General features: G+C 42.2%; 1 protein-coding gene across 2 annotated transcripts in view; it reads right to left on the bottom strand.

Moving 5' to 3' along the window:
• tsc1b (TSC complex subunit 1b) overlaps positions 1 to 23203 on the bottom strand; it is a 33658-nt gene extending 10455 nt beyond the window's left edge. Inside the window, exons 1-14 of one of the 2 annotated variants that reach the window (XM_037692443.1) lie at positions 23155 to 23203; positions 16143 to 16356; positions 15958 to 16061; positions 11206 to 11358; positions 10775 to 10919; positions 10301 to 10455; positions 9071 to 9144; positions 8770 to 8948; positions 6994 to 7112; positions 5235 to 5400; positions 5032 to 5153; positions 4728 to 4821; positions 2172 to 2279; positions 1383 to 2007 (exon numbers count right to left, since the gene is read on the bottom strand). In XM_037692443.1, the coding sequence (XP_037548371.1) occupies positions 1383 to 2007; positions 2172 to 2279; positions 4728 to 4821; positions 5032 to 5153; positions 5235 to 5400; positions 6994 to 7112; positions 8770 to 8948; positions 9071 to 9144; positions 10301 to 10455; positions 10775 to 10919; positions 11206 to 11358; positions 15958 to 16061; positions 16143 to 16251 (2153 nt within the window). In that variant the 5' untranslated portion in view covers positions 16252 to 16356; positions 23155 to 23203. Of the gene's footprint in view, positions 1 to 1382; positions 2008 to 2171; positions 2280 to 4727; positions 4822 to 5031; positions 5154 to 5234; positions 5401 to 6993; positions 7113 to 8769; positions 8949 to 9070; positions 9145 to 10300; positions 10456 to 10774; positions 10920 to 11205; positions 11359 to 15957; positions 16062 to 16142; positions 16357 to 22922; positions 22983 to 23154 lie in introns of those variants that run through there. The other variant, XM_037692442.1, reaches the window with a different exon arrangement.
• Positions 23204 to 23511: the final 308 nt, after the last annotated feature.

The following is a 23511-nucleotide window of genomic DNA, read 5'->3' as shown; positions in this document are numbered from 1 at the left end:
TATATCGGTAGGGGTAAATATATCGGTAGGGGCAAATATATCGGTTGGGGCTAATATATCGGTAGGGGTTAATATATCAGTAGGGGGCTAATATATCAGTAGGGGGCTAATATATCAGTAGGGGCTAATATATAAGTAGGGGCTAATATATTGGTAGGACCAATATAGGCGTTTGGGGACATATTGTATCTGTGATAATTGGCCCATTATGCGTTTATATTAACACTTCTAAATTTCTCCTCTAACATGCTGGGAAAAAGCGGTGTCCTTACTTGCAAATGGTGTAATTGTACAGAGAGGGTAGGGCTGTACAATAATTCGATATCGATATATATCACGATATACTTTTATTCAATAACGGTGATTTTAATTTTAAGCACATTTTCGATACTTCATTTTACATTACGCTATGATCACAGCGTTTCACTGAAGCGTTTCTTTTTCTGTTTGGGCTGAAGCTTCAACCGCAGATGTTTGCTGCATGGGTTAGCGTCATGTTGTTGTTTAAAGTTAAAACTATTAATATTGACAAAGTTGAGAGTTTTATGTTTATTTGACAGTGATTTCAAATTTCTTTGAAGGCTAAATACAAATAAAAGGTGAACATTAATTTATTTGTACAGTTTTCTGAGGCTTTTATATTGTTATATCGATATCGGAATTATTTTGTTATCGACCGAAATTAAGAAATACATCGTGATAAAAGTTTCTGCCATATCGTCCAGCCCTAAGAGAAGGCACATGCAGACTACTTTCAAGTCATGGATGTTCACTTAAGTTTCACTTTCAGCTTAGCCGAAGCAGGGAGCAACACGGTGTAACGTATTTTGCTGAACAGAGCATGGTAAGTTTATTGTAAAAGATCTGTAAAACAAATCAACAACAATAAATTCTCTTCACTCCTCCAACCCGCTTGTCATTAGGTATGTGCCTCTCAAGTTAAGTTGTTAGGAAAACGGGGGAGGAAAAAAAAAGCTGCCACCCTGATCAGAGCCTGGGAGGAAAGAAATGTTTTAGAAATGTTACCGGGCAGGAATCGTGCTGAAAATGACCGTGACGACTACTAAAAGTGATGGACATTTATGGGGAATGGGGGGCATTGAAACCAGTTGTTTTAGTTGCCACTTTTCATAGAATAAATGCGTTTAAAATATAATTTTTCCACATACAAATCATCTGCTGGAATGAATCAAATTTGTAACTAAACATTGGACTAATTGTAAGATGAATAATGGCACTTCTTAGTACCAGTACTTGGTATTGGCAAGTACTCAAATATAAGTACTTGCATTCTGTTTGGGAAAAAAAAGTGGTTTCGGTGCATCCCTGGATTAAAATCGACCCCCAGAGATTTGAGCCTGATCCAAAGGGAAGCCTCTCACCTCTTGAGAACTTTATCGTGGGCGTCACTCCCCTGCTGAACAAGGCGATCCAGCACCTCCAGTGGTGAAGCAGACACAACCCCCTCCTCCTCCCCGTCCTCCAGCCCCTCCTCCCGCTGCAGCAGCCTCTCCATCGTCGCCTTGTTGACCGCCTCCGCTGTTTTCTGGCCCACGAGAAACGAGGTGGCCCTCGGCAGGGCCAGGTCGAAGAACGACTCGTAGGGCACCGGGGCCTTGCTGCACAGGCTTGGCGAGAGAATCCCAAACTTGCTCACCTCGTCGTCGGGGGCCGAGGAGCTTCGGTGCAGGTGGTGCTCAATGGGGGTGAAGCACGACTGAAATGACCAGGAGTGCTCCAGGGCGAAGCTCCTGCTTTCTCCTCCTGCGCCTCCTCTTTCACTGCCGACGCCGCTGCTGCTTGCAGACACCTCAGCTTTGTCCGGTGTGGACACGGTGTGGTGGGTTTCTCGGACGTGGGCTCCAGGGTGGGGGTTGGAGGGCTTGTCCTGCATCTGACTGCCAGTCAGAGTCTCGGTGGTGCGAAAGAAAGGGGAGTCGAAGCCCCTCAGGTCCGACAGCTCCAGCTTATCTTCAGTGAGTTTCAGCAGCTCCTCAGTAATGGCAGCTGCAGCAGAAAAGAATGAATTGCTTAAATTAAAATCGGCTGAACTGAGGACAACAAATAATTTTAACAACAGATACTAATGGTTCATAATTTTTTCCACAGAACCCACTTCAAAAGTTCTGAACTGATGTTAAGATCTGCTTCTAGCACATACACACGTTCACCTTCTTCTTTCTCCTTTTCTGTCCTCAGCTGAAGGTCCAGCTCCTGCTTCTTCATGAAAACCGACAGCTCAGTCAGCGTCATGGACACATTCGCTGCCAGTCCTGCATCTGATGAGGGAAAAACATGAAAGCCGGGAACCACAAAAGCAACCAGTCTAATTTTGTAATTTTTTGTAAGATGGATCCAGATAATAAAAATCAGCCAAAGAAAAAAAAATTGTGTATGCTTTTATTTTGTGAGGCTTGGCAGCATCTCTGAGTCCATCATAGCACCTGTAGGACTCCTGTCTCAATCAAATCAAAGATGAATCTACTTCACCGCAACACAGAAAACAACACAAATTAGAGCTCATTACCATATTTTCCCGGTATAAGTCGCATAAATTAGCAAGTCCTGTGACTTTTAGTCCCAAGCAACTAATTTACGTTTTTTTCCCCCTTATTTATAAACCAATTTTTAGCTGAGATCTGACGATTTAATTCATTCTGACATGGAAAATATTGAACACCACCATTTTCAGCTGCTAGAGGGCCCTCGAGTAGTATGGCAAGCCAATTGTCTCATTAATAGGTAAAAGTGGCTATTAATGAGACACTTGGCTTGCCATACCAAAGCCACCTTGGTCTCGCTCCAGAACTCCTGGAACGTCATTTTGCCGCGCCCCCCAGGTGAAATGCAGCTAATACGACCATTAAAGTGCATTTTTTAAGGAAAAGTTCAACTGAGACACACCTTTACTATAATTTTGAACAAACAAATAATTGTTTTTAAGTGTTAATCTTGTTAAAGTCCTCCTGTGCACGCTCCTGCAGCCGCCATTTGGCAGCCAATCGATTTTTGGCACACCGGCCTGCGTTTCCAGGTGGTCGGCAGTGACGCGTAACAAACGCAACGCATCAGCGGTGACGCATAATAGGTGCAACTTTTAAGGCGAAGCGACTTATTTATGTTTTTTTCCACTTTATAGATAGACATAATTGGACTGATGCGACTTATACGGCGGTGTGACTTTAAAGGCGGAAAGTACGGTACAGCTGCGGTTTAAAAAGTGAAATTCTAGCTCTTTCGGGGGGACTGTTTTAGTGTCAACATTTCAGATACATCTTTTGTGTTATAGGTCTTTTTCCCCCAGTTGGTTTTGATTTTTTATTTTGAAAGCAATTACATCAAACCACACGGAGGACTCTTACACCTCGTTCACATCTATCGCTAAAATCCGTCTTGAGTTATCGGATATCAGTCACTAAATACAAGAATGCCCACAATGTGCATTGAAAGTATTTTAAAAGCTTTCAAATGTGATCTGGACCACTTTCACTCACTTAAGTTTGATACTGAGCACATTTCTTCCAGAGCCCCACTGTAGGACCTCCTACTTAACTGACGTAATCCTAAACAAGCAGCAGTTATAATTAAAGCCCGACTGATATATCAGTAGGGCCGATATTTTAGGCCGATATAGGCGTTTGGAGACATATCGTATTGGTGATAACCGTTCCATAGTGCACTGATATAAACATTTCTAAATTTCACCCCTAAAATGCTGGGAACGAGCCGTAATTGTACAATGTATCCAGCAGAAGGTGCTCACTTTGTTTAAGTTTCACTTTCAGCACAGCCGAAGCAGGAAGCAATATTGTGCAGCATATTTTGCTGAACAGAGCATGGTAAGTTTATTTTAATTAATCTGTAAAATAAAATTAAAAACAACAATAAATTCTCTTCAACCCTCCAACCCGTTTGTCATTAGCTACATGCCTCTTAAGTTAAATAGCTAATGTTTAGATAAGCTAGTATAGGCTATTGCCTTGTACAACTTTATCCAGAACAACAAATATAACTTAGAGGTAAAATATATTAGTGTTAGTAACGTTATATTTGTCATCCTCAATGAAATGCATTTGTCTGAAATCTTTACTTCTCTGCAAAGATAAATAAACTCTGCTGCGGTCATTACAAATTAGACCTTCACTGTACGTGAATGACTGTGTAAACAATGAACAGGAAGGGTGTTTCTTTGTTTAATTTGTATTTTTGTAACACATTTGATAAGTTTAGGGTGAATAGTGGAGGATAGAAAATGTGAACGCATGTTAGGAAGACATCACCTGTAAACCTACTGTGGGACTCGGTATAGCACGGATCTGATTAGCTTAGCTTCATGGTCGCTAACAGCTGTGCTAAAAAAACAAGCCCCGCTCCACTTGCTGTTTTCTTAAGATTCTTTGGAGTGGACAAAGCTCAAAACTTTTCAGACAGCATTTCGGTGATTGGCGGCCGCATTCATTCCTAATATCGGTAGCGGTAATAGCCAAAATTTCCATATCAGTCGGGCTCTAGTTATAACCTGGATGTCTTGAGATATAAAAAAAAAAGTCCACTCAGCTGCTGGCTCATCTTTGGGACTATTCTGACGATGCACCTTTTTTTTCTCTTTGTTCTGGATTTTATTTTTATGCTAAAAGCAGGTGTGAAAGCTAGCAGTCAGAGCGGATCTCTTACAAGCCTGACAAATATAAAGTTCGAGGTGTGAACAGGGTCTTATGGTGTCTAACCTCTGTTGGTGGACCCTTCTGCATTCTTCTCCACATCCCTGACTGGTTCCTGTCTCACCAGTCCTGGTTTGCTGGTTTCTCCTTGCCGACGATCCTAAAAAGTCAAAACATTTGTTTGTCATCATTTAGTTTCTGGAAACAAATAAAGTGGTTTGATCTGTCAAAGTTTCTCATAAACCTATGGAAGGATCCAAACCCTAAAAAAAGCTAGGTTTGAAAAGGACAGTTGTCACAAATGGACGAAATATTTTCAGGTGTTTAGATTTCAAGAACTTGCGTTTCCAGCAATGTGGAAACATCTTACTCTTCTTGGAGGACTGGACTGGACCGTGTTGGCTGGTAAGGAGATAACAGGGAAGTCGTCCGACAGAGCAGGAGGTGGAGATGAGGTGGCGGGTGTGCTGGAGGCTGGCGTTCCTTTCCCTCCTGATCAAACCAAAACAACCCAACATTCAGGTGCAGGTCTAGAATAAACATTAAGATAGGCGACATGGGTTCAGGACGTACCTGATGTGCAGTGGAAGCGACTCGGAAGGTGTGAGGCACTGTGGGAGAGCTCCAAATTGGGCGACATGCCCCTTGAGGAAGGGGGCGTGGCCATGCCACACAAAGAGGAGGGGCTCCACAGAGGGTCCTTCCCCCCGCAGGAAGAGTTCAGTTCACAGGTGGAGTTCTGAACAAGAGAAAGAAAGAAAGAAAATGAAACCACAAAGGAGATATAAACAAACGCGGGTTCGACAAAGTCGATTATGGCCCGTCGCTGAAGGCTAAAAGGCATATTTTAACGCAACTAGGCCTGTCATGATAACAAATTTTGTTGGGCGATTGTCTCGGAAATTATTGCGATAAACGATAATATTGTTTGAAATTTGACAATAGTTAGTAATTATTGTCAAATTTAAGAAGAAATGTTGGTTAATTTTTGTGTGTAATACCTTTTTTGACCACTGGATGGCAGTATAAGACTGTTTGAACCGAAGGACGGATAGTGAGGGAGCGAGCAGCGTGTTTCTAAGAAAAATGGGAGGGAGGCCCCTTGATGTGACATGGGCTGTTGCTCCTTCCTGTTTTTTGTTTCTCAAAATGATGGATGCTCGGTAATGGTTTGAGCTCTTTAGCATAGCATTTTTCACACAAAGCTTTTAATAAAAAAACAAGTAAACAAGTTCTCAGCTTCTTTTTGCAAAGAAAAAACTACTTTTTAGAAAGAAGGCCCGGGTTTCAACGGTGAGTTTTGGAGCTTTGACAAGACGGAGGTTTTTTCCCCAAGGTCGGCCTGTTAGCTTAGCTCGTAGCTTAGCTTCTCAACTTGGCTGCTTTGAACGATCCAAAAACATAATTTTGGACGGTTAAAACTGAATTTAAAGAGAAAGGGAGGGGTCAGTGAAGAGCACTGGAGTTTGAGCCTTTTGTCATCCAGTGTCTTCAGTAGAAAGAGAGAGACACGAAGAAACGATAAAGCCAATAAATGAAAATGAGGTTGATGATTTTAATTTATCATGCGATTCATTGATTTAATGTTTATCGCAACAGGCCTGAACGCAACTATGAATGTTCTACTTTAGCAAACACAAAAATAGCTATAACAGCACTTTATTTCATAGCAAATGAGCAAGCTCCGTTTTAAAACACTGCCTTTAACTATTGGAATCAACTGTCTGTTAGCAAAATATCTCATGAACCAGCAGCCAAATTTTATTGTAACTTTTAGAAAGTAATCATTTAAAGAACTAACCAACTACAAATGATTCATGTTTGTTTGATTGATCAGCTTAGTTTGAACTTTAAAGAGAAAACTGGAAAATGTATCTACAGAAGCTGTTTGGCTGTATGCAAAAAATATTTACAGACATAAAGATGCATAACTACATTTATGTAAAAAATAGTTTGGAGCCAATCCATTACACAATGGACACTATATCTAAGCATGCTTAGCAAAAACTAAAATGTTTGTCCAAATATTTTTACACATATTGATATAGTCGAGAGTAAAAAACATATTTTGATACATTTTCGTCATTTACAAGTCTGGACTAAAACAGCTACAACTCTGTTCATCACAGAATGATCTTTAAATGCCCTGTAAAATCTTTAAAATGTCTTCTAAACTGTTAGTTTGTTATTGTTCAGAGTGTTTTGTTTGTCCACCCTTTAATTTCACTGACACCGTGTCCTGGCATCACTCCCTGGTCATTAATTACTGACCAATCCCGCGTCCTGAAACGCAGTTTTTGACAGCTTTGGATCCTGTTATGGATGGTCTTACCTGCCGTCTGGAGGTCTGTGGGCTGCGGTGAGAGGGCTGTGTCCCTGAGAAGGGGGGCAAGGACAGGGGCGGGGGTAGTGGCTGCCGCGGAGTGGAGAACGGGGTCGAAGAAGAGCTTCCTGTTGTCAAGAAGACAAACGGTCTGATCAATTTATGAATTAACGCAGGAAAATGAGCTGAGGACAGAAAACACACAAGCCTCTGAATTACCGGAGTCGTAACGATGTATAGAAACGTTCCACGTTTTATGATGAACTGTAACTTAAATTTTATTTGTGAAACTGGAGCAAAAAACTCATCCTGTTGTATACTGATGACTGCACACATGATGACCAGTGAGTAAAATTAGCTGACAACCAAATAGCGACAATCTACGCACAAACAAATCCCTGTAGAAAATGTCACAAAATGTTTTAGCCCAAGTCCGTCTGTTAAGCAAAATACGTTAAGCAGCAGTTCATTAAAAACAGGTCCGATTCTGTTACAAGCATCAGCAACATGTCCACAATGCATTATCTGTAAACACAGTTCACCGTGCCGTTTACAAATGCTGCTTAAAGCTCTACGATGCAAAGAAGTCACCGTGTGCTAACGCTATTCACAACAAAAACGCCTTATTCTCGGGGCCAACGCTCAAATAAAATGGATCGAGGCTCAATGGTTTTCAGGAACAACAGATGCAACACCCTCCATATTAAAGAAGAGTGGGACCAACCAGCCTGTTAACAGCACAAAGATCAAAAACCTGCCTCTCTGATGGTATAGGGCTACATTAGTGCCATTGGAAAGAGCAGGTTACATACAGTATCTGTAAAGGCAGCAATAATACAGAAATGCATATACAAGTTTGAAATCTGCATATGCCCCCATTCACAAGAAAATTTTTAGGGAAGGGCTTGCATATTTTAGCAAGACCATGCTAAACCACTCCATAGGCGTTGCAACAATTATATGTGAAGGGGACTTGTCCCCCTCACATTTAAAAAAAGATTCATTTGGACGCCCCATTTACCATGAAATATTAGTTCACACAGCGCTGTTTCTATTTCTTTGTGAACAAATCCATTCCCCTTGATTAATAGGAGAATACTCAAACTACTAAAAGTCCACTCCAGGTTTTCCTAGTTGCCGGCAACAACTCACCAGAACAGTGTTTCTCAGAGGTCACTTGGCTTGGCAAAGCGCTCAACTCTGAGGGGCTTTTTGTGGACGGAGCGGGGAGGAGGGAGAAACACCTCTGTGTTGTGCGCCAGCTTAGCGCTATATTACTGTTGGCAGTTGTCAACTGGGGAGGGGAGGGTGTATAGGATGCATGGGAGAAGTGGAGCGCTATGTCTGAAGCATCTTAGCTAGCTCGTCTGTATTGTCCTGCACTAGCTTAGCGCTACGTTAGTGCTGGTAGTTGTCGAACTGGGGTGGGGGGTTAGGATGCGTGCTCTATTCACACAAGGAGGGCTGTTGGTCAGGCTACTTCTTGTTGTGCTCTCTAAAATAGTTATTGAATCAAGGGTTTACATATGTAGGTAAACTTGGATGTTTAACAGTCTGTTAAAATACACCAGAATGCAGGAAATGGCATCTACTTTATAAACTCCATCAGCTGGTCTCCTCAGTCCTTAATGTTTATAGACTGTTGCTAAAAGAGGAGATGCTACTACTAAAGCACCTACCAAAGGTTTGTGAAAACTTCTTCATTCAAACCAAAAAATAACTATTTTGTTCTATAAACTTTTTATTATGCTGTAAAAAGAGTGTCACACTTTAGAGTTTTCTAACCATAGCTGCTGTGGAGGTCGGTGTATGGGCTTGAAGCACAGTCTTGTGGCCGCAGGTGCAGCTGGGGATTAAAATTTTCAGGCATGGTGGTGTAGCCCTCCTCACAGGAGGCCTCCTTGGGGTCTAGGGACACTTTGGCACATTCAATGACAATATCGTGGATCTCGTACTTTTTCCACCTAGAATAAAGCATAGCACAGCGAGGCAGAGTTAACGTAGACTTAAATGAAGGAATGAACAGTATGCACGTGTATATATTTAACATTTTTCATCTTTATAGGCATAGCAGCAAGGGTTTTACCTGGTTGGGTCGAGCTCGTGGTCCTTGGTTCCCGTCACCAGCTCGGGGTGTATGCGGACATGTTCAAGCATCGGCTAAAGGGTGTGCAACAGACTCATCTGTCATTTTTCAATAAAATAAGCAGGAAGTAGCATCAACATTAGGGGTGTAACAAGCTCTCGTGCCGCAGATCTATGATCCAGTTACCAGATTAGATCCATTTCGTGTTGGGTTGAAAACTGTCTTGCAAACCTAAAAAGCCCGTCTTATGACTTTATCTGGTGAAATTGTTACTAAAGATGGCTCCACCATAATAGTTTTTGTAGCAGCAGTTTAAACAAACATGTCCGGCACTAGGACCATGCTGTGCCTTTGCTGAAGCCGTGCTGTAAGGAGCTTTCCCCGCTCCTCCCGTTGCCTCTGCAGCTACGTGCTGAGAGGAAGAGTCTCCATTGAGCATTTGTTTAAAATAGAAAAGACTCAGTTTTCACAGGGATTTGTTAACTTAGAAGATGAAAAAATAGTTAAAGTTTTTAAATTTGTTAAAAGGAAAAAGTCAATCAAAATTTGAGATGGATGTAAAAATAAAATCTAACTGTACAGTTCATTGCTCTCCACACAAGTCGTTTAGCTACCTGTATTCATCAATGTGAGCAACTTTTCTCTAATAAAAATACTGTCATGAAAAACTCAAACAACGTAGTTTCGCTCTAATGTCCTCCTCAGCCAGGCCTGAGAGTTTCTACGTCTGTCAAAGCAGATCAGTCTATCCGAGTTCATTTTATCCAAACTGTCTTTTTGTTTGTCCTGTAAATAAAATGTGAAACATTTGTACCCGTTTTAATTTTTACTACCGGTAAGTTTAATTTGAGCTGTTTTGATGGACTTTTGCTAAACGTTTTCTTTACAAAACAATAAAAATAGTGATTAAAAAGTCAGAATCCAGTACATTGTTTGTTCTGACTGATAAAAAGTTATATTGAGAAAGGGTAAGTTCATATTTCTGTATGAAATATTTAAAAGAGTACACAGCTTTAATGACAGATCAGAAGGGCGTGTAATGTTGAAGCACCATTCTAAGTTCTGACTTGACCCATGAGAACCAGCCAGGTGAGGGACCAGTCAGTTGAATTTGTAGAAAAAGCTCAATTTCCTCAAAAATGTTTTAAAAAATCTCGTCAATACAGGATTTTATCTAGTCCCGTGAGACGTGCGTCCTGTTACACCCCTAACAAACAACAAAAATCTCACCTTCACCACCTCCTCAAAGGTTTCCATGTTCTCCTTCATGCTGTAATGGGAGCGTAGGTAGGACACAAAGTTGCACGGGTACATGCCGTAAAGCCTGTGGAAGAGTGAGTAAACGCTGGCGTGCAGGTGGATTAGGTAAACCTCTGAAACATGGCCTGCGTGTGAAGGAAAACAAAATATCTCATAAAACTACAAGTTAAAAAAAGTTCTCAATAATCCAGGTAGAAATCCAACACTGTTCAGTCAGGTCATCTGGACGGTTTCTTTTTTTGCTGAGACGTTTCATCCAAAGGACTTCTTCAGTCCGAGGAGACGCCAAACAAATTGATTCTGAACAGTTTTGTGGGAGCAGCGGTGTTCAAAGCGTGTGAAAAAAGTAGCGGCTTATAGTCCGTAAATTACGGTAATTAACAAAACACACAACAAGTTAAATCACGCTGCAGAACTTTTAACGACTCGGGTAGAAGTTTTTACCTGGATTCTTGAGGTTCCATGATGCCAGACGACCAAAAATATCAAAATACTCCCACAGGTGTTGCTTCCCAGCTTGAGGGATCATCGGCAGCAGAGTGATCAGCACCAGCACTCCGGTTATGAGTACGACTACATCTGTGTCCGTCTGCCAGGAAATAAAGCTTTTACATTTAGAACAGGGACAGATATTAAGGAGACAAGTCTAAAAATAAAAATAAAAACAAAGACAGCTTCAGTCTTGATGGTTCTGAGCATTTGTTAAGATTTAAGCAATTAAGCTCCAGATAAGTGAAGAGCAGCAGGTTTTTTTTATGCTTGCCAGAAGAAAAATGCAATATTTTATACAAAAAAGGGTTCGACTTCAAGAAGCTTTATAGCTTTTATAGGAAACCTTTGCTGTTTTCTTCACCGAGTCGTGTTTTTGTGGCTACCTTGAGGCATTTCAGCAGAGAGAGCAGCAGAGGGTAACGGGCGATCTTGTGGATCCAGGACGGCTGTTTGCGGACTACATGGCCAAGAAGCATGAGGGCGGGCAGCCGGCAGGCCTGTTTGGTCAAACAGTCGTTCATCTTGTCTAAAAGGTGCTGTGGAGGACAGACGGCAAGGTTAGCTGCGGAAAATCATCGTTCAATATGGAAGGAAAGGACATGCTGATTGTTAATCGTAAACTAAAACTTTATGCATCAGTTCATCAATTAATTTAATTTTTGGGTGTCTCTTTCTAGATGTCGCTGTGCGAGTGGCGGAGGACGCCCTGGACAGGTCGCATGTCCATCACAGGGACACAAAGACAAACGAGACAATCACTCTCACTCACACCCAGGGACAATTTAGAGTTAGCAGTTAACCTAAAATGCATGTTTTGGGTCTGTGGGAGGAAACCGGAGTACCCTTGAGTGCACGAGGAGAACAGCCAAACTCCACAGAGAAACGGGAGGCGAACCTGCGACCTTCTTATTAGGGGTGCACCGATAAATTTAATTTTGGGAAATAGGAAATCGGCCGATACTTGCATGAGAAACCGATTTTACAGATTTTTTTTGTTTGTTTTAACAACAATTGTCTGAACTTCATTTACATTTCAGAGCACTACATCATGGCCAGTTAAAACAAGTTTGTATTGTTTCTATTGTTCAAGGGTCTGTTTTTCAATAAAATAATATTGGAAAATTGAAGGTGCGTTGTGAACTTATAACACCTGACAATGTCGCTTATAAAACAAAATCGGTATCGGCCAAAATCGGAATCGGCAGGTCAGACTTTTTAGAAATCGGTGCTCGGCCAGAAAACTACAATCGGTGCAGCCCTACTTCTTATTGTGAGGCAACAGCATTAACCAGAACGTAACTGTATTTTTAGTTTGCGTTTTTCTTAATTCATATCTTACACCTTATCACTGTTTTTATTTTGCATTTTATTGTTGGATGTAACTGGGACCTTGTGTACCATCACGTGCTGGAACGACAATAAAGAAACTCTGGCTCTGAACTTTACTGTGCTGCTCCAAATTTTGCATATGTGCAAGAAAAATCTTATAGCTGCTTTATTCTAAGCTTAGAAACTACAACGATTTGCATATTATGAAAGAACTATGAAATAACGTTTTGCAGTCATTGGCAAACACCAGACCAAACACCCTGAGGCTGCTTTTATTGTTGCTGGTGTCTTTAACCACTCCAACTTGAAGACAGTCCTCCCCAGATTCCACCAACATGTCTCCTGCCACACCAGAGGGGACAAGACTTTGGACCATGTTTACTTCAACCTGGCTGGAGCATACAGAGCAACACCCCTCCCCCACATCAGACCATCTCTCTCTTTTCCTCACACCTCGGTACTCACCACTCCTCCAACGTGTGAAACCCACTGTGAGGTAGGAATGTGCAATATGGTATAAAATTCATATCACGATATGTATTGTGAAGGGTGGCGATAACGATGTATATCGCGATATGAAAAAATGAGTCTGTGGCTTTGACCAGAGGGTCTCGCAGTAAAATCACACAACACAGCGTTCTTTTCACAGATCAGAGAGCAGGTTTCTCTAAAGCTGACCCAACGCTTACTTTAACTTTCCATGGAAAAAAAAACAAAAAAACTTTTGAAGGAACACGTTTTGCGCATGCGTCAGAATACGGCAACTCTACGGCAAGCCGGCCGTAGTTAGCTTGTAGCTTCACTACTTAGCTCTCAAAGAAAAAACTAACGCCACACGCACAGTTTTCAGCTCAAAAAAAGTAACGATTAAACTGACAACTCTGATTTTACATCAGACACAGCCTTACTGCAGTTAGCCGGTAGAAGACAAATCTATATCGTAGGCTAAATTTCTATCGTTTCTACCGTGTACCGTTTATATTGCGCATTCCTACTGTGAGGACAATAAAAGTGTGGCCAGAGGGGACAGACGCTGTGCTCCAGGACCGGTTCAAAAACTGGAATATGTTCACTCGCACAGACTTGGAACAGTACGCCTCATCTGTACTGGACCACATCTCCACCACTGTGGACAGTGTCACCACCCAGAAACAGATCACCATGTACCCCAACCAGAAGCCTTGGATGAATCAGGATGTATGTCTCCTGCTGAAGGCCCACAACATTACCTTCAGATCAGAGGATGCACAGGCCTACAGTACACCCAGGGCTGAGCTGAAGAGGGGCATCAAAAAGGCCAGACACCACTACAAGGGGAGGATAGAAGAACACTTCTCCAACTCCAACCCCCGACGTATGTGGCAACGATTCCAGATTCATACAGATTACAGGGCCATCAACCCCTCCCCCGTCTCCTCTGATGTCTCCTTCCTCAACGAGCTCAACAATTTCTATGCTCGTTTTGAGAGAGGGAACCCAACAACTGCAACCAAGGCAGATGTGTCTCCAGACCACCAACCACTGACTCTTTTCCCCACTGATGTAGGAGCGGCGCTGACCAGGATTAAAGTCCACAAGGCTGCGGGTCCTGATGGCATCCCTGGACGTGTTCTTAGAGCGCGTTCTGGGGAGCTGGTAGGAGTAATGATGGACATATTCAACCTGTCCTTGGCCCGTGCTGTGGTACCGACCTGCTTCAAAACCACCTCCATCATCCCGATACCCAAAAACTCCAACCCATCAAGACTCAATGACTACCGTTTGGTAGCCCTCACCTCCATCATCACAAAGTGTATTGAGCAGCTGGTTCTAGTACACCTCAAATCCTGTCTCCCCCCCACCCTGGACCCCAACCAATTTGCATACCACCAGAACAGGACACAGAGGATGCAGTTTCTATAGCGCTGCACTCTGTCCTCTCACACTTGGACAACAAAAACACCTTTGCCCAGATGCTGTTCAAAGATTTTTATAGTTCAGCATTCAACACAGTCATCCCCTCAAAACTCATCACAAAACTCAGACTTAGGCATCAGTTCCCTCATGTGCAACTGGTTACTGGACTTTCTGACTAACTGACCCCAACATGTCCAGCTGGATAACTACTGCTCACCTACCATCACTATAAACACCGGTGTACCACAAGGCTGTGTGATGAGTCCCTTCCTCTACTTCCTCTTCACAGATGACTGCAAACCTGACGATGGTTCCAATACCATCATTAAGTTTGCAGATGACACCACGGTGATCGGTCTCATCAAAGACAACGATGAGACCGCTTATAGGGAGGAGGTGGTTCGTCTGGCTGAGTGGTGTGACACCAACAACCTGCTGCTCAACACTGAGAAGACTACGGAGCTCATCGGGGACTTCAGGAGGAACGCTGACCCACATCCACCCATTTACATCAAGGGGACAGTGGTGAAGCGTGTGAACAGCTTCAAGTTCCTGGGTGTCCACATCTCCGAGGATCTCACCTGGACGACCGGCTGTTCGAAGCTGGTGAAGAAGGCTCACCAGCGCCTTTTCTTTCTGAGGACTCTGAGGAAGAACCACCTGTCCTCAGACATCCTGGTGAACTTTTACTGCTGCACCACTGAGAGCATCCTGACCAACTGCATCACAGTCTGGTACGGGAGCTGCTCTGCCTCAGACTGGAAGGTACTGCAGAGGGTGGTGAAAGCTGCCCAACGCATCACCGGAGCACCACTTCCTGCCATAGAAGACATCTACAGGAAGCGGTGTCTGAAAAGGGCTGGGAAAATCATCAAAGACTCCAGCCACCCAGCACACAGACTCTTCACCCTCCTGCCCTCTGGGAGGCGCTACAGGAACCTCCGGACTAAAACCACCAGGTACTGGAACAGCTTCTTCCCCACAGCTGTCACACTCCTGAGCTCTGCCTCCTGACATCTGAACAACAACAACTGTCTGTATTCTCATACCAACAACACATGGACTGAAACACCACTTTCATCCGTTAGCCCACTACTGTACAAAATGTACACATAATCTACTACCTACTGTTCATAAGTACTCACATACTTATATATTTTTTTATTTTATACAGTTTGTTTATACCCCTTCATATTTATAACCTGTTCATAGTCTGTACACTCATAACCTGTATATATTTATACTTATAGCATATTCAAAACAACTTAATGTATATTGTATACTATGCTTTTGCTAAGCACTTCTGGATAGATGCAAACTGCATTTTGTTGTTTTGTACTTGTGACGTGCAATGACAATAAAGTTGAATTATATTCTATTCTACATTGCATATCCCTCTTAGACTTGTAATTGTATACATTATTTTAAACGTGTCTGAATTTGATGCCAACAACTATTACAGAAACAGACAAAAATACACAACAGATTCCCCCACACATTCTCCGCAACACTCAAGCTCAGTGGTGGAGGGCTGATGGTTTGGGCTCCTTGCGGTCATTGAGCCGACCACGAGCGATGTGACACTGAAAAAAGTCAGAGAGAAACCACCACTGAGGCTTGTTGCTTCAAAAGGAGGTTCTACAAGGATTAAGGTCATTTTTCACAGCTTTGATATTTAGACTCTTTGTTTAAATCTACTGAGTGTTTTGTTAACTTTAGGTTAAATTGAAGTAATTTTAGAACCTGATAACTCTGATTATGTCCTGATTCATCAAAGCCTAAACCTGAAAGAGGGTGGACTTTGGTTTTGTTGTGGGGGACTGTAAGACAGGATAAGAACGCACCTACTGGCATTATATTTAGTGTCAAAGCAAAAGTCCGGTTTATGCATAACCACGTGAGGTTCTGACCTTATCATGTGGCTCTCTGACGGACGAGAGGATATGCATGGCCTGGGCGGAGTTGGTCTCCAAAAAGTAATCCACCAGCCCGTTCAGCAACATGGAGCCTCGCTCTTCAAAGACAACAGGAAGGACATTTTAAATGGGTTTGTTAAAATGAGAACACGTCCGCACGTCAGCTGGTGTCGACGTACCGGTGTTGAGCTGCTCGTTGATAAGGCCTCGGATCTCTTCGAGCTGCTGGAGGTCGGAGGTCTCCAGGAGTGGGAGGAGGTCCCCCACGTTGGGCTGCTCTCGGGCCATGGTGGTGGCAGTGCTGGAGGAGGAGGCCGCACTTCTCTCACAGTCAGTCCTGGCTTGCCTGGAGGACTCCTGGGGCCCACCCACCAACACAGTCTCCAGGCACCTCTGCCGATTCAGAACCAGATTTAGCTCGGAGCTCTGATCCGGGATTCTTTGTTGCTCAAACCGTCACACTAACAACTAAACAACAGGAAGAGTTTGCAGCTAACGGCGCTTCCTTTGGCTGATCCCTAAAGAGATAAACTCAGAATATTTCTGCAGAACCAATAAACCGAAGTGAAGTTGCACCAATTTAACAAACATAACAAACAGTGTGTTTAACTGTGAGCACATGCTGGTACTCTGTTAGCTTAATATCTAGCTTCAAACACAAATATTTCACTCAAATATTTAGAATAAATTTGAGCCGTTTGCTCACATTATGTGTTTAGAGGCTGCTGATTTGCACTCCAGTTATTTCACATTTTTGATGATTATCTTTCAAAAGGGCACAGATGGGGCAACAGCTGTTCAGTGAAGTTTCTCTGCAAAGCTCTGGCATATGGTGCTAAAAACTGAAACTTCGACCACAAAACGATCTGAACACAGAGGAAAAGAAACAAAGGCAGCGTCGGATAGAGTCATTCTAATGTAAAGACCAACGTTATATCTGGGTTTTACCTTTATCTATAACGATGTTGTCCACGCATAGACAAACAACCTTCAAACAGAAAATGTGCACAGTCTAGAATAGATCCCCGAGCATTTTTTTTAAATAAAAACTGGGCGAGCAAAGCGTGGCCGCACGACCCGCTGCTCACAAACGCTCATAATTTGGTAAGAATGTAACTTAAGTTTATTTTCTCGCAATAATCCCATATTTTTAGTTTCCAAAACTCACAGCCCAGGAGAGAACACCTTGAGGTCATCATTGCTGATGTTTTTATGGCTTGGCATTGTGGTGCACCCACCAGAGTAGCAAAAACACCTGCTTTGATCAGTTAATCAATACGTTTGATCAGCAGCGCTTGGCTGATACTGAACTTTTTTAATTCAACTGAAACAGCAAGGGCGGACACCCCCCCACACACACTGTTTTACACTTTGGCTTCATTTGTGTTTAATTAGTAAAGTGGAACCTGTTGAGTGGTTTTGTTCACATAAAATCTGCACGAAGCTGAACTTGTTTTGTTTTCATGACTCTATAGTCGGCCTGTCACGATAACAAATTTGGCTGGATGATTAATCGTCTCAGAAATTATTGCGATAAACGATAATATTGTTTGAAATTTGACAATAATTAGTAATTATTATTAAATTTAAGAAGAAATATTAGTTAATTTGTGTGTTGTACCTTTTTGACCACTAGATGGCAGTATAAGACTGTTTGAACTGAAGGATGGATAGCGAGGGAGCGAGCAGCGTGTCTCTTTAAGAAAAATGGGAGAGAGGCCCCTTGACATGACATGGGCTGGCTCTCGTTCCTGTTTTTCGATTCTCAAAATGGCGGACGCTCGGTGTGGTTTGAGCTTATTAGCATAGCATATGTAAACAAGTAAACAAGTTCTCAGCTTCTTTTTGCAGAGAAAAAACAACTTTTAGATGAAGGCACAGGTTTCAACCGTGAATTTTGAGTTGAGCCTCTTGTCATCCAGGGTCTTCAGTAGGACACAAAGAAACGATAAAGCCGATAAATGAAAATGGAGGTTGATAATTTTCATTTACCGTGCGATTAATTGATTTATTGTTTATTGCGACGGGCCTACTGTATATTTCTGTAAAGAGCAGAGCTGAGATTAAATTGGAAACCAGAATTGGTTTGGATAACGGTGACTAGTTGATTTGTAATTTAAACGATGCCCCGTGAATAAAAAGTGGTTTAACTTTGTTATAATTTTTTGAATAAGACCATTGTTCCAAGCAAAGAGAGCGCTACAAACCAAGCTACTGTGGATCAAGGCCAAAATAATAGAGGGTTTCTTCTACTTTTTACAAAGCAATTTTATAATTTTATAGCCTTATCTGTTCAGTGAAGTAACACAGTTCATTACAGTTTCTTCTCCTCTACTTTATTTCAAAGCAAATAAAAGCAGAGTCCTCCTGTAGCACAACACAACTGTCTTACTGTTATCAATCAACAGCTGGCGCATGTGGTTCGGATACAAACACGAGCGTCTTGCGGGGCCGGGACACAAACATGAGCTGCAGTCGGTGTGATCCCAGGCAGCCTGGGAATGTTCAGGATCGCACAAAGAACCTTTATGCAGCCGGAGCGCCTCCATGTACGCGCTGGAAAAGACATTAGGCCGTGCGCGAGCTGTTATCAGCCTCCTCTGTGGATATTCAAAGAAGCTCCACCATAAAAAAAGCCTCTTCTGGTGATTTGAATAAATGATTTTTGTCAGTCCAACTGCCCAGTTGCTGAGTTATGAGCGGCTTGTGGCCATAATTCCCTGGAATAAACAGAGCTAAAACTATTTTTTATTAAATCATGCAAATGTCAGATTAAATAGATTAACGACCATCACATTTTCTATGAACTCGGCAACAATATAAACCTTTGTTTTGTCTGAATAAAAATCTTAACTTTTTAAAATATTTTCACGCAGAAATATATGCATGGATCAGTAACGTCAAGTTTAAAACATCTGAAATTGTTTCAACTTTTCTCCATTTGACTGGCCGTGATTCAACTCATAAAATAACGGTGATAGATTGAACCATAAAAAGCAGGAAATGCAGTTAAACTCCTTTTATCTATAAAATACAGCGAGGAAGAGAAGTATTTGAACACTCTGCGACTTTGCAAGTTCTCCCACTTAGAAATCATGGAGGGTCTGAAATGTTCATCTTAGGTGCATGTCCACTGTGAGAGACAGAATCTAAAATAAATAAATCTGGAAATCACAATGTAAGATTTTTTTAATAATTTATTTGTGTGTTATTGCTGCAAATAAGTATTTGAACAGCTGCCAATCAGCATCAGTTCTGGTCCTCAAACACCTGTTGGTCCACCTCCACTTATTATTCTAAATTAGAAGCACCTGTTTGAGCTCGTTAGCTGCATAAAGACACCTGTCCACCCCACACAGTCAGTAAGACTCCAACTACTAACATGGCTGAGACCAAAGAGCTGTCCAAAGACACCAGAGACAAAACTGTAGACCTCCACAAGGATGGAAAGAGCTATGGGGCAACTGTCAAGCAGCTTGGTGAAAAAAGATCAACTGTTGGAGCAATTATTAGAAAATGGAAGAAGCTAAACATGACTGTCAATCTCCCTCGGACTGGAGCTCCATGCAAGATCTCACCTCGTGGCGTATCAATGATTCTAAGAAAGGTGAGGAATCAGCCCAGAACTACACGGGAGGAGCTGGTCCATGACCTGAAGAGAGCTGGCACTACTGTTTCCATGGTTACTGTGGGTAATACACTAAGATGTCATAGTTTAAAATCATGCATGGCACGGAAGGTTCCCCTGCTTAAATCGGCACACGTCCAGGCCCGTCTGAAGTTTGACCAGGACCATTTGGATGATCCAGAGGAGTCATGGGAGAAAGTTCTGTGGTCACATGAGACCAAAATAGAACTTTCTGGTCTTAATTCCACTCGCCGTGTTTGGAGGACGAAGAATGATGAGCACCATCCCAAAAACACCATCCCTACTGTGAAGCATGGGGGTGGAAGCATCATAATTTGGAGTGTTTTTCTGCACATGGGACAGGACGACAGCACTGTATTAAGGAGAGGATGACCGGGGCCATGTAGTGAGAGATGTTGGGGAACAACCTCCTCCCCTCAGAGCATTGAAGATTTTTTTTTTTCCATTGACCTTTATTTATCCAGGTAGACTCACTGAGCCACGAGAACTCATTTTCAAGAGAGACCTGTTTTGATGTTGACGGTACTGGGAGGTGAACCTGCGACTTTCAGATCACAAGTCCATCTTCTAACCTCTGCTCCATCACTCCCCCAATGAAGATGGGTCGTGGCTGTGTCTTCCAACATGACGATGACCTGAAGCACACAGCCAGGAGAACCAAGGAGCGGCTCCGTAAGAAGCATATCAAGGTTCTGGAGTGGCCCAGCCAGTCTCCAGACCTAAACCCAATAGAAAATCTTTGGAGGGAGCTCAAACTCTGTGTTTCTCAGCGACATCCCAGAAACCTGGTGATCTAGAGAAGATCTGTGGAGGAATGGTCCAAAATCTCTGCTGCAGTGAACCTGGTGACAAACTACAGGAAACCTTTGACCTCTGTCACTGCAAACAAAAACTACTGCACCAAATATTAACATTGATTTTCACAGGTGCTCAAATACTTATTTGCAGCAGTAACACACAAATAAATTATTAAAAAATCTGACGTAGTTTTTCTGGATTTTTGCTGTTGTTTTAGATCATGTCTCACAGTGGACATGCACCTGAGATGAAGAGTTCAGACCCCTCCATGATTTCTAAGTGGGAGAACGTGCAAAGTCGCAGCGTGTTCAAATACTTCTCTTCCTCACTGTAGCAACACGAAAGCAGCCAGCTTTTACAAGCAAGGTGCAGAAAATTCTATTACTTCTGGAAATCTTAAGATTCCTCCAGACATCGCACCTGGTTTGTAAACTGAATTTACGGCTGCAGCGGGAGGCAACAATGCCTTTGCCAAATTTGTCAGTAAAATATCTTGGGGAAACTGGACAAATTATAAGTAAATGTGCAAGTGGTCATTGGATGCAAATCTGGAGTCAATCTGATTCAAGATTGTGGCAGCAGCCAACTGATCCTATAAAACAAAAGGGTACAGTTCTGTCATTTTTACAGATATTATGCTAACATTTGGTGTGGTTGTACTCCAAGTGCTACTCAGAGCATGACTTTTTGCCTAAAAGATCAACTGACTGATGACGTGTCTCTTGGGTTCCTGACTTACTATTTTACACCTCAAACTTCTTTAGTCTTCTACTTGATAAGATAAAATGTGAACACATTTGGATTTTTAGCAGCATGATGGCTCAGTGGTTAGCACTTTTGCCTCACAGCAAGAAAGTCCTGGGTTCAATCCCCGGTTTAGACTCTTGAGTCTTTCTGTGTGGAGTTTGCATGTTCTCTCGGTGCTGCGTGGGTTTTCTCTGGGTCACAGGTGAGAAACATGCACGTTAGGCTGCCTTCAGCTCCAGGACTCCTTTGCTAAAAAGATCTGTGATCTTAATAGAGTTCACCTGGCTAAACCAAGGTTAATATTAAATACATTTCTTGTATATAGAAATAAAGATAAACACTTCCCAGCAGTGTGCTTCAGGGAAATTAAACCTTCTGATTGTTTTGAATCAAATTTGTCTTCCAGGTGGCAAAATGTTAAACACAGACCAGAACATAATAAAAACCTACAAGTGCGATATTATTGATGATGATTGCGACATCAGTAGCACTACACCCTTTCCACATGTCTCTACTTTTCTACGGTCGCCACATCCTTCATCATTGTTGCTTTAGCATTCACGCTACATTCTTTTAAACTAGCTGAGGGAATTAAGGACAGTGGGGGTTGATCTGATTGTTAAATGTATTATTTGCATTCAGTTTGGATCTGCAGTTTACTGCATGTTGCACAATCCGTTATTACAATGATCATTTTTCTATATCATGTGCAGCCCTAGTTGAACAGTTCATGAAAAGGGTGAGAGGAAGCTTCTATTTCTTGCATCTTTCCTAAAAATAATAACTCTTGATGATGGGGAGTGACACCGGTGATGACTCTGGACATTTTCACACATTGCAAGGTTTTCCTGTGATTCACAGCAACTCCTACACCAGGAAGTGACGGAAACTTTATCTAGAAACAACAATAAATATTTGTCCACTTTCCTCAGTTTTAGGCACACGCTGCACAATAACATGCGATCATGGTCGGGGACAGAAAGTGAGCAAAAAGAAGCCAAAAGCTAAAACAAAACCTTTTAAAGACCCGAAGAAAATTGGGGAAAGTATTGATCAAGACCACTTTAAAATGTTACAAGAACGTGTGTCTGCTTGGAAGCAGAAGATAATGAAACTAAAGGTGGTTTAAAACCTTTGCAAATGAAAAGGAACTGTGCAAAAAATAACAATTCTGTGAATTCACTCTCATACAGTTGGTAAAACAGAGGAGAAAGACGAGTAAATAACATCGACCAACATTCAGTATTCCTGCTCGACTCGATTTTAAATGATTGTGGCCTTAAAGATAAAAGAAGTAAAATGCAAACCGAATGTTATCGTGATAAAATATGAGAGAAGATTACAGAAAGAGCTGCTGTTTGTGAGGTGACCAGAGGCTGCTGCTTGTCGTAAACAACCAGAGAACAATGGGCAGGGTTGGGTTGACTTTATCCGCTTAGAAAAACTAATTAGATTCTTATTTGTGGCAAACCAGCCGCTGCTTCTACAACTACATAAAACACGGATAAAATCCGCGTAGACTTCTGGTACATTAAGCGAATCAATCACCGGGTATACCTAAAAAAACAAGCCCACCCCACCGCCGAGAGCTAACGTTAGCTTTGAGCAGCGATCCACAGTCTGGGCAGGGATTAATTTATCCTGTCAGTCCGGCCCACTTGACTCCAAAGCAAGCAGAACCGCTGGCCTCCACTTAAATATAACTTATGCGTTAAAAATCGATTAAAATAAGCCACGGTTTACGTAAATAATCCAACCTGTTTACCTATTAGAGTAGAAGCACTCCACAGGGCGCCGCCATGTTGACCACCTCACAGCCCATTCTACCGAGGTGTGCCTCCGCCGTCGGACTACACGTAAACTAATCCCACAAGTTAGCGCCCCGGGTGGCAAACAGCTGCGAACGTAACATTTTTAAGCTGAATCTACCAGTTAGTTAAATAAAACGGAACTAACGTTCGCCCTCTGTTTCTACACTACTTGTCAAGGTTCATTACCTCCGCAACAGGTTTGTTTTCCCATCGCTGTGAGAGGAGGGCTGGAACTGTGTGTAATGCGGTTCGCGTGACCTACATGCAAACAGCGCATGCGCAATTCGCTCTTCGCGTTGAAATTTAAAAGGCCTAGCATCCTCTGGAAAATAAAATTATCTTACTGGAGCAGTTTTCTCCACAAATGTCGAAGTTGTGATTGATCATAAACTACTGCTTCACTAAGTTTAGCTCAATATATAAGAAATTGACTATAATTGGCCAATCTCCAAGAGGAGGGCGGCCATCTTTAATTGAATCGACTTTACAAGTAAATGTAAAATAAAAATATGATTTTTTTTTATCCTTCCACAAATCCATTCT

This window comes from Nematolebias whitei, chromosome 18 (genome assembly GCF_014905685.2).
Source record: "Nematolebias whitei isolate Nwh7 chromosome 18, NemWhi1, whole genome shotgun sequence".
In the NCBI taxonomy this organism is placed as follows: Eukaryota; Metazoa; Chordata; class Actinopteri; order Cyprinodontiformes; family Rivulidae; genus Nematolebias; species Nematolebias whitei.
Note: the sequence above shows the minus strand (reverse complement) of the source record. Positions and strands in the feature narration are given on the sequence as shown.